Source organism: Citrus clementina, unplaced genomic scaffold, assembly GCF_000493195.1.
Source record: "Citrus clementina cultivar Clemenules unplaced genomic scaffold, Citrus_clementina_v1.0 scaffold_5, whole genome shotgun sequence".
In the NCBI taxonomy this organism is placed as follows: Eukaryota; Viridiplantae; Streptophyta; class Magnoliopsida; order Sapindales; family Rutaceae; genus Citrus; species Citrus x clementina.
The window spans coordinates 28848075-28859292 of record NW_006262201.1 but is presented as its reverse complement, the minus strand read 5'-3'; the positions used below and the strand labels follow the sequence as shown (position 1 = coordinate 28859292).

The following is an 11218-nucleotide window of genomic DNA, read 5'->3' as shown; positions in this document are numbered from 1 at the left end:
CACACAATTCTGCTAGTCATCTCATGTCTTACCACCTTAACATGCTGAGATAATGGGATGAGTTTTTTTTTTTTAAATAATGAGTCACTCTATTACATCTAGCATTGTCTTCCAATATGCAAAGAAAAGTTGGTTCAATTTTAAAACCAAAAGTGATTCCCAGATCAACAACTTTCATTCCACTATCATGTTGTCAGCCAAACTCGACGATCCAAACTTGCCAAGTGCTTGCTGATGCCAAAAAGTAATAAAATCACTTCACTATATAAATGTATCTCTAATTGATGAAATATCATCACTTGAGCTTTGCTATATGACACAAACGTTTTGGCAACATTCCAATGGAATTACTGCAGGCTTCAGCAGATGGAAAATTTGAAGTGAAACCCACTGGAAAAAGTATTGTCAAAGCTATAGGTCCCTTGCCAGAGCCTCATACCCTTCAACTCTCAAACCTTGACCTACTTTCCGGCCGTTTTCCAGTCACATACTTCTACTTCTACCGCAGGCCTTTTGGCAAAAACTATCCCTTAATCATCCAGACCCTGAGAATCTCCCTTGCTAAAACTCTGAATTTTTACTACCCTTTTGCTGGTAGAATCATTCAGAATCCTCAAACTAACGAGCCCGAGATCATTTGTGACAACAATGGAGCGTTAGTTTTAGAAGCCGAAGCCAATATCCCTTTAGTGAATCACGATTTCTACAACCTTAATGAATCTCTTCAAGGAAAGCTAGTCTCTATTCAGCCAGACTTCCCTTTGCAAATCCAAGTGACAAGTTACACCTGTGGAGGCATTTCGATTACTTTCAGTTTCGACCATGCACTTGGCGATGCAAGTTCCTTCGGCAAGTTTCTTGTCTCATGGTCAGAAATAGCTCAACAAAAACCAATAACATGCTCACCAGATCTTCGGAGAAACCTTCGTGCACGTTTCCCGCCAAGCTATCATCCTTCTTTGGATCAAACTTTTGTCAAGTGCACCATAGAAGAGATCTCAAACATTCCGTCAACAAACATCTTGCTGAAGCGCCTCTACCACATTGATGCTTCAAGCATTAGCAGGCTGCAACAACTCGCATCCGTCAAAGGTAAAAAGAGAACAAAAGTTGAAGCTTTCTCGGCTTACATATGGAAGATTATGGTCACTTCCATCGACGAGAAACATGGAAAGTGCAAGATGGGTTGGTTAGTTGATGGACGCTGTAGAATTCTTAAACATGAAAATCCCATGTCAAGTTACATAGGAAATGTTTTGTCTCTGGCTGTTGGAGAAGCAAGTGTTACAGAACTGAAGCAAGGGTCCATATCAGAAATTGCCAACAGGGTTCATGATTCAATAACAAAAGTGACAAATGAAGCTCACTTCTTGGACCTTATTGATTGGATAGAGTGCCACAGGCCCGGATTGATGCTAGCAAGAGTGGTGCTCGGGAGAGATGGTCCAACTGTCGTGGTATCATCAGGAAGAAGATTTCCAGTGGCCGAATTGGACTTTGGGTTTGGGAACCCAGTTCTGGGAGCAGTGAGTTCAATTATTGAGAGGTCCGGAGTTGGTTATATAAATCAAAGGCCAAGTGCCACGTGTGATGGCTCTTGGACTGTGTCTGCTATCTTGTGGCCAGAACTGGCTACAGCTCTGGAATCGGATTCCATTTTTCAACCGATGTCTGCTGCAGATCATCTTCAACTTTAGTTCTACTATCTCTGCTGCATCTTTCCGAAATAGTTCAACATAATCAAAAACCCAACTAGTTCTTTCTCACCGTACAGCATAAATCAAGAACAGTTTGATGGTTGAGATTAAAAATAATAATAATATTGGAAAAAAGTTAAGTCTGAGTGTGATTTTATGTAATGATTGTAGGCTCTTCGTGGAAAAAATAAAATATAAATTAGTACCACATTGGATCATTTCATAGCAACATCGGCCATGTCACCAAAATATTGTGACACTGTTTTCTTATTTGCTAGCTTACGGCAAAGAATTACATCAGTAGTACCAACCCCTTTGAGTCCTTTTAGTGGGGAAGGAAAAAAAAAAAAAAGAGCGAATTGTGTACTGCCTATGGAATTGAAATTTTATTTTGAATTTCCATGTCAGATACAAAATTGTGCTTCTATTATCTACATCAGGTTAATGGCTTGGTAAATCGTTAACGTTATTGATGTAAATAATCTCATCAATTGTTCCATAACATTAAACTCTCCACAACGAAGAAAGGCAAAGCATCTCTCCAATGAGTAGCATCAAGACTCTGAAACCAGAAGAGATAAAATAAATATCTAAATCAATACCAGGGAAATTTATAAGGTGGACGGGATGAGTATTAATTAAACCATCTTATCACTTACCAACAAAAATAAAAATGAAATAAAATAAAAAACAAACACTCTAAATTCCTTGGGTAACAATTTCAGTTAGAAGAAATGGAATACATACCTTGGGTAACGATGCCGTTTCCAGAGAAGCAAACAAACATATATCCTTGAAACACTACAATTCTTTATTAAGTGTCTCTACGACCACATTTCTGTAGCAATCACCTGGTACATTGAAGTCAGTCAGAAATCACTTAAAACAAGTTAACGGGAACATAACTGAAGCAGCGCAGGCTTCTACAACTATATAAGCAATAACCATGCAGTTTGATACAACAACTCTTTTGGCAAAAAGGTTCTTAGCCGAAACAATTGCACTTGTTTATGAGCAAGCACAAAGAAAACGTTTGTGTCTGGTACCTGAAACATACACTTCTTGTTACAGGACCAGCCACCAGAGGAAGACATTATGCTGCTCAAGTCTGAACTGCACCTGAAGGACACCATCAAAACTTGTGTTAACAATAACTAGACAAGAAAATCAGCAAGCAGAACACAAAATTTGAACCATTTCAGCACTGACCAAGCAAGCACTGCAAATCCTTAAATTAATTCAACGCAAAACACACCTTACAAGCCCTCTGCCAAATTATCTCACTTGGCATTTTAGTCAGTTTAAGTGAAAATAAAAATACACACACACACAAAACATTCAAGTTAAATGGGCTGAGCCCAGCAGCACCACAAATCTATAACAACCAGACCCCAAGGCTAACACGGAGTGAAGACAGACATAATGCCAATGGCTAAACAATAAATATTGCTCTACATGGGCAAACTGAGGCAGATGGATCATAAAGAAGTCAAGAGTCTTTATACACATCTTTTCATTCCCCACCAGCACTATTTGGCATAGTAATTTCTAATACCAAATAAGCACATAGGAATAAACAGTAGTCAATGGATTTGAGAAGAAGTCATTAAAAGTTTACTTTCCCTTCAGGAAAACAAAATCTCTTTCAATTTCAAATTCTATCCTAGTGGCTAGCACCTTACTCATTACAACAAAGATCCAAAGAAAGGTGAATCGAAAAAAGGACGCCAACCATTTCTCCATTAGTCACTAAAAGACCAAATATGGGCCACAGATGTGTGTGTGTGTGTGTGTGTGAATGTTTGCAAATGGACTGCAGGCAAAATAGGTAGTAAAATGGCTTTAAAGTAAAGACGACTTACTTAAGTGTTGGTCTGCTGCTAAATTTTTTATATGGTGCTCAATGCAATGTATTCAGGCCAAAATGTAGAGAAGGTCAGTGAATTTGTACATGCTTTAAGCAAAGTAAATGAGCAACATACACAAAAGGGTTGAGATTGTTGGCTATCAGCAGCTAGCATAAAAATGACAATAGAGCAACCAGTGACTTCCAAGAACCAATCTTGAATCTGGAGAGGCATGTGAATGAATTCCATTGCATCATTTACAATGAGTTGACCTGAGGAGCAACAGTAAAAAAGAGAAGCATATCAACCATGTTGAGCTATCAATTCCAAGAACATGGACTATACATGCATACACACATCAAATTTCTTCAAATATGTCAACAGAAAAACTGTATCAGTTTGAAAGAGAAGAATATATCATATAAAGCACCTACCTCCAAAAATTTAATGATTATCCTGATTTGTAATTGTTGATGATTGCCATCCATCAATCAATGTCGTATATGTAATTTCATCTAAAGATAATCCTTCACTTAACATACGATCGCATACTTTAAAAGCTTCTTCCACATTCCCTCCTTTGCAATGCCCATCCATAAAGACATTGTAAGTGATGGAATCTGGGGAAATCCCCTTTTCAGCCATCACATTTAGAAGTTTAGCCGCTTCCTTCATATCACCCAACTTACAATAACCACCAATCATGATCGTGTAGGTAATTTTATTAGGATGTATATTAATCGAAGCCATTTCCTGCAAGACACTCTCAGCTTCATCCATCTGACCCAGCTTACAGTAACCACCTATGAGTGCAGTGTAACAGGCAACATTTGGCAGCAACCCCTCTTTTCTCATTTCATCAAAAAGACATTTTGCATCTTCAATGAGGCCGATATTGCACAATCCATGTATTAGAGAAGAATATGTAACAGAAGTAGGTAGAATGCCCCTGCTTTTCATGTCATTAGAAAGTCTAAAAGCTGCTGTTGTATTCCCAATTTTACAGTATGCTCTGATTAGTGTATTATAAACAACAGGATTTAGCTCCATTTTCTTAGAGATCATCTCATTAAACAGGGTTTCACCTTCTTCAATTTTATCAGCTTTACAGAATCCATCTATCATGACCCCGTATGTGTAAATATCCGGTCCAAAAACAGTTCTTTTGCACTCTTCCCAGAGCTCAATAGCTTCTTCCATTTTACCAAGACTGCATAGCCCATGTAGTAGTAAATTGTAGGTATAATTGTCCGGCTGAATACCTCGCTTAATCATGTCTTCTTTAAGCTTAAATCCTTCCTCTGGCTTTCCATCTTTGCAGCAGCCCAAGATGAGTGTGTTATATGTGACCTTATCCAATATCAAACCCCTTTGTAGCATCTCCATGAGGAGCTTTCCTGCTTCTTTCAAGTTACCTGCTTCACACATTCCATGAATTAAAGCATTTGAGGTCACTGTGTTGACAGTGAACCCTTTCTCAAACAGCCTAAAACAAAGTTCAGTTGCCTCTGCCTGTTTTCCATTCTTACAGAGCCCACTAACCAATAAGGTCAGCAACCCATCACCAGGCCTTAAATTTCTCAATAACATCTCCTTAGTGAAATGAAGTGCAGAATCGAACCTAGAATTAATACATAACCACTTAATGACAGAAGTATAAGCTCCCTGGTTTATTGATAAACCTCTAGATAGCATCTCCTCTAAAGCATTCTCAGCATTATCCATTTGACCACTCTTACAAAAACCGTGTATGAGGGAATTAAATGTCACTGAATTGGGACTCATCCCTTTGGATACCATATCATCCCTTATCTTCAGTGCCTCACTAATATTTCCTTTTTTACAGTACCCATCAATCAGTGTGTTATATACGACATAATTTGGGACAAACCCTCTAACGGACATTTCCTTCAAAACAAAATTTGCATCATCAAATTTCTCCAACTTAATCAAACCATTAATAAGAATGCTATATGTAATAAGGCTTGGTTCCACTTCCCTTAGCACCATCTTCTCTTTTAAATGAAATGCCTCATATAGTCTCCCATTCCTACATAAGCCATGAATAATATTATTATATGTAACGACATTAGGAGCAATACCCAATTCTTCCATTTTCGTAAATAAGCCAATTGCATCCTCAATCCTTCCTCTCTTACAAAATGCATTAATCGCAGTGCTAAACAAGAAAACATCAGGAGAAACACCACGGCACATAGTCTCAAAAACTTCAATTCCCTTTTGCACCTCATTAGCTTTCACTAAAGAATTCAACAAAAAATTGCAAGTCTTCAATGAGGGGAAAATACCCTTATTAGAGAAAATGGAAAACACATCAATAGCATAACCGAAGCCCAAATTCTTGAACTGTGTACAATAAACATGTACTAACAAATCAGCTATTTGAACACCAAGAGCCGGCTCGGAAGTAACATTCAAATCAACCATTTGAGAAGCTATCTCAATGTGCCTAATACTGGGATTGCTTGCATACAAAACCGGCATCTTCCCATCAATCAAACGGATCAAAAGCAATCTGGCAGGCGATAAAAGATTGGAAAAAAGGAGCAAACGAATCAAAAGACAATAAGACCGAACAGTGAATCGAAAGTTACAAGACTGTGATGCAAAGTAGAAAAATTTCAGAGCGGTTTTGGGGTTCACATTGGATCGAATAGAGAAGAAAAGGGTATCAAACTCTTGAGGAGACAAGTTGGGTAAGAATAATTTACATTTAGAAGGATCAAGAGATTGCTTTGAAAGAACAGAAGATACCCATTTGAGCAAACTCTGATTCGAGCTCTGTGGCGGCGGCGGCTGCTGCTGCTGGTTTCGGTTATGGAGCTCTTGTTGTTGTTGGGCGGTGGATGTCACGTGAGTCAAGGGGCGAGAGACGGCGATGGAGAGAGAGCAAGGCTTGGGGATTGAAAGTCTTCTCAAATCCATAGGAGCATTTCACAAAAGATTTGCGTGCTTCGTTAGTTTGATTGCTGAGGTTTATGAAATAGAAGCCATGGGCCTGATGGGGTTTATGAAATTTTTTTGTGAGCGGATGTGAAGTAGACACGCTGAGTAATGAACAAGAGAGCTTGATTAACTGAAAGGTTTTGTTATTCTGTTTTGGGTGCAGCAAAAGCAAAATTGGAAAACAAAAAACAAGCATTGATGAAATCAAAAATCAGGGTTTAGACTTAGAAACGAACACAGAGGCTTCCTAATTTGGACTGGAAATTGGGCCATGAGTGGGCCTTACGCATGGAGTCCAAAATTCGAACTTCGTAGGGGGACCTGTTTGTCTAACATCTACCACTCTCCAAACTACGGTGGAATCTACTCTCAAGGGTACTCCACAGGTGCTTTTTCTACTACAAGTACCTCTATTGCTTTCAAATTTTGATAACAACTTTTGGGAAGTACTGTCGAATACTCACAAATTTACTTTTCTTACCTTAATTTTAAACACCCTCAAACATACTCTAGTAGTCTAATTTGATGGAGATGTGCTCGTAGGAGCTTAATATCTCATCAGAGAAATCATGAATCTAATCACTCTGCTTATATAGTAAACTATTTATAAGCACGGCCAGAGTCAGCTGTATTAAAAAACCAATTGGATTCTATTGTATAGAATTTTGAGTTTTACATATATCTTCTTTTATGTATATTATGAATAGTGTGGTCAGATAAGAATAATCACCACAAAAAAAAAAAATGAAGCATTGTAAGACCATAAATAGTATGGTATAACCAAGAATAGTACAAAATCATGGGGTAAAAAAGTTAAAAATGTACTCTTGTGTTGAAAACTAGTGGTGCTATTTAGCTAAGAGTATAAAATCTCTTAGGTTAAAAATAAGAGATTTGAGGTTCAAATCCTACTCACATAAGTGGAAAGAGAATTTAATCACTGATAAGTTAAATAATAATAATAATAATAATACTAAACATATTTTGAAATCCAAGCTCCACATAAATCCAAATATCCAACCATGGCCTCATTTAAACTTGTTAGGAACTTATTACCACCATTTCATTTTCTTATGCCAAGTTTGTTTCTTGCCCAAAGTTTTTTTCGGCCAGGCTCAGCAGAATCTTTTGCTTCCCGCAGATTTGGGTATTTGGATTCTAATAATGAAAATAAAATGACAAAGGAACGAAAACCTAGTTTGTGGAATCAATTTCTCTTCTTAAAAGATAAATATTGTGAGTATGCAATGCATTCTCTCATCCTGTCACCTTCACATTAATTCAAAACAGAACGACCACCCGAAATAGTGATAGTTTTGTTTAGGGTATCTTTCATTATTTTTATTATGATTATTTAATACTATATAGATCGAGTACAATGTTTCTCGTATGATGATGGGTCACGGCTCAAAATAATCTCTAGTCTAGTCCACTTGCCCTATCAATTAAGAATTGGTTTGCAGTTATGCTTAAGGGAGCATTGAATGCTCTGGTCCTTGGAAAATATCATGATATCATCTTATAATGGTAGAAATATTCTTTTAAAGTCATAACTTCTTAAATTCTTTATCATCTTATCTTTTGAGTATTGTTGACTTAATATATAGTCCTAACTATTGGTTATCTACAAATATTAATAAACAAATAAATAAAACTGGATGAGCTACAAAGATATCAATATTATTGGGATTGCAGTTGAAATTTTATAAATAATTTATTTCATAAGTTTCAACAAAAATAATGTTTCATAAATTTTTTAAAAATTGGGAAAAATGAGCAAAACTCTTTCTCATATTTTAAAATAAGTCAAAACCTGTAGTTATAATAGTATTAATTTTATATATCATTTTACTACTCTACACTAGTATTGATGTTAGCCATAAAATTTAAATATTTTGAGAATTTGTTTTAGGAAAAACGACTTATATATTCTTAGTGATTAATTTATGACATTTGTAGGATAAATGTCATAAATATCCTTACTAAAGTATTCATTTAAATGAATATAACAAATTTGATATATTTTAAACAATCACTCATTTCATTGAACAAGCATACGCTGGGCCATACCATATATCATTTGTTGTTTACTACCATTGTTATTGTTTCTTACCTACTTCTTTATGCTAATTAATCGATATTAATTAACTATTTCTTGTCAAATAATAGCAAAGGGTGCATGATTTATTATTTTGTTAGTGGTTACTTATATATCCCTTTCATATAGTGATTTTTCTCATTTACAGTCAAGTATTGGTGAATTTATTGCATTTAGACTAATAATTTATTTGGCCTTCATCTGCATGTATATCTAGATCTTTCCTTCAATTGTTTTAATTTATGTTTTCAAATATATAGATTTCTTACACTTAGGGCATGTCTTGGTACTCTATATACAACTCGTATAGCTTTGTATCGACTAAAATCATGAGTTGGAGATAAGAAAACTCGAAGCGTTGGTTAGGGTATTTATGATACTTCTCCTACTTGTAATTTTTCTCCATAATTTACAACTCGCTATTAAATTAATTTAATCATAAAGGACATATAAGTCGTTTTGCTTAAAAATATTATCAAAATATTTAAATTTTATGGGTAACATCAAGACTAGGGATAGAATAGTAGAATAATATTTAAAACAAATATTGATATATATCACGGGATGGGTGTTTTGCGCAACGAACCCGTGCGGCACTTAAATAACTCTTGCCGAAAGTTGTTAAGTAAGCCTTTGAGTTTCTCGACTAGCTAAGCCTGGAGGTTTTCGAAAGAGATAGAGAGAAGAGAGCAATTGAGCCGAAAACAGAAAAATTGTATTACTCGCAAAATGTTTACAAGAGAGCTTAGAAGAGTACTTGAGTTGCTTGCTCTTTAGCTTGATGATCAAATGCCAAATGTCATACCCTATTTATAGGGAGGCTTGCCAAGCTCTAAAGTTTTAGAGAATTCTACTAACTTACCTAAATATTTAGATATTTACAAGTGCTAGAGAAGTGTGGAGAATTCTAAATATGTTCATGCTTGAGATGTGTTAGAGTTTGCTAGAAAATTCTAGAATCGGGGCAAAGCTAGCACTCTTGGTCTATATTTGGGCTCTTAGCCCGAATTCTTGGGCACTTAGGCTGAGAATTTGGGCGGTCCGCGACATATAACTACAAAGGAGTTTGAACATATTTTAAAACATTAGGGGATTTCACTTATTTTTTTCACACGTTGGGCAATCCTCGTTGTCCTTGCTTATTTTATAAGTTCTTTTTTTCCATTTTGATGACAGTTTTTAAAAGTAGGTAGGGGTTATTTTTTATAAGCATTTATTTTTTATAAGTCACTAACCCTTTTTAAAGTTTCTATTATAATCTTAATATTTTAATACAAGGACAATTATATCTTACTTTTCTTATTTTTCATAAACCCTAATATATAAATAAATAAAAAATAATTTAAACTTACATATATTTCTTTCAATTATATAATAAAATAACATTTTCGTAATACAAATTTATTAAATGCATATATTCTACTTAGTAAACTCATAGTCCAATAACACAATTTATCAAATATTAAATTACTTTTTCAATTAACAACTTATTTCATTCACATAGAGCCAACTTATTTTATCAGCTACCGCAATTTCAAATTAGTCCTAAGAATTTATATTCTTTTTTTCCTTTCTAAGAAATTGACAAGTCCTGTTTAGATGTTGATGGGGGCTGAAAACATATGGCTACCTAATTTCACATTCATTTGCTGGCAATGTCGAATGAGTGGAATCAAATTAGCACAAGTGGTAGGGAAAATAAATTTGCAAGCTGAATTGTATGCGTTGTCATGTTTGGAAAATTATTGAATCTATTCAAGCCTTTCTATGACTTATAATGTTGCGGACCCTAAAAAACTTTCTTTTTAGTTTGATTGGGTATTCTTAGGCTTTACTTTTTCTCTTTTCTTGTTGTTTCATCATCTTCGTCAGTGGCGGAGCTGTTAGTGGGCACTGGGCGGCCCGGTATAGAAAAAGGAAAAAAAATTAGTTAGTTTGATTAAAATTATGAAAAATGCCATTAATTATTAATTACGAAAATACCATCATCATTATTACTTTTCCTTTACTTCCACCGACACCATTAGAAAAAAATCAAAAAAATTTCCAAACCCTTCACAATTCTTCATTCTTCATCAATGATTCAATTCACCTTTATTGCTTCACAAATCACAATTCATCATCCATTCATATCTTTTAATTTCTTTGCGATCTATCAATTTTTCTACTAGTATGTTACTATACTTTTAGAACTTGCATAAATTATTTATTATTTTAGATAGATTTTATTGATTTATTTTACATATTATTTTAATTTATTATTTTGAATGTTTGATTGGCTTTTTTTTTTGGTAATTAGTTTTGTGATTTATTAGTTTGAATTGATTTATTATTGTTATTTTTCAATAATAATATTTTTTTAAAATGGAAAAGATGAACAAAATTGAATTGTTTAATTTATTTAAGCATGCTAATTAAGCTTGTAATTATTAATCAATTTATTAATTCTTACGTAGTTTCATGTTATGGTAATTTATAGGTATAATGTCTGATAAATCCAAGCCAATAAAAACTCTCCTTTCATTTACAGCCACAACAGAGCATGCATTTTCAGCCATGAGCCTTATCAAGACATCACTTCGCAATAGATGGGAAATGAGTTTCTTTCA

The 11218-nt window shown here is 34.9% G+C and overlaps 2 protein-coding genes across 4 annotated transcripts; one reads left to right on the top strand and one right to left on the bottom strand.

Moving 5' to 3' along the window:
* Window positions 1-341: 341 nt before the first annotated feature.
* LOC18040556 (shikimate O-hydroxycinnamoyltransferase) lies at window positions 342-1697 on the top strand. The gene has a single exon (XM_024183745.1). It carries the CDS (start codon window positions 342-344, stop codon window positions 1695-1697), a length of 1356 nt encoding a protein of 451 aa, XP_024039513.1.
* A 154-nt stretch (window positions 1698-1851) lies between these two features.
* Window positions 1852-6688, bottom strand: LOC18041098 (pentatricopeptide repeat-containing protein At4g19440, chloroplastic). 3 transcript variants are annotated; one of them, XR_002905533.1, is made up of 5 exons: window positions 3979-6688; window positions 3560-3816; window positions 2744-2816; window positions 2445-2548; window positions 1852-2259 (listed from the first exon to the last, which is right to left on the bottom strand). XR_002905533.1 is itself a non-coding variant. In XM_024184720.1 (2 exons), the coding sequence occupies exon 1, from the start codon at window positions 6488-6490 to the stop codon at window positions 3989-3991; it is 2502 nt and encodes an 833-aa protein (XP_024040488.1). In that variant the 5' UTR covers window positions 6491-6688; the 3' UTR covers window positions 2823-3816; window positions 3979-3988. The 3 variants fall into 3 exon arrangements, 1 of the variants encoding a protein (XP_024040488.1); XR_002905532.1 differs by having other exon boundaries at window positions 3680-3816; XM_024184720.1 differs by lacking the exons at window positions 1852-2259; window positions 2445-2548; window positions 2744-2816 and having other exon boundaries at window positions 2823-3816.
* Window positions 6689-11218: the final 4530 nt, after the last annotated feature.

Excerpts from the sequence above, each read along its gene's own strand:
- LOC18041098 (XM_024184720.1), bottom strand. The coding sequence starts at position 6,490 with ATGGATTTGAGAAGACTTTCAATCCCCAAGCCTTGCTCTCTCTCCATC.
- LOC18040556 (XM_024183745.1), top strand. The coding sequence starts at position 342 with ATGGAATTACTGCAGGCTTCAGCAGATGGAAAATTTGAAGTGAAACCC.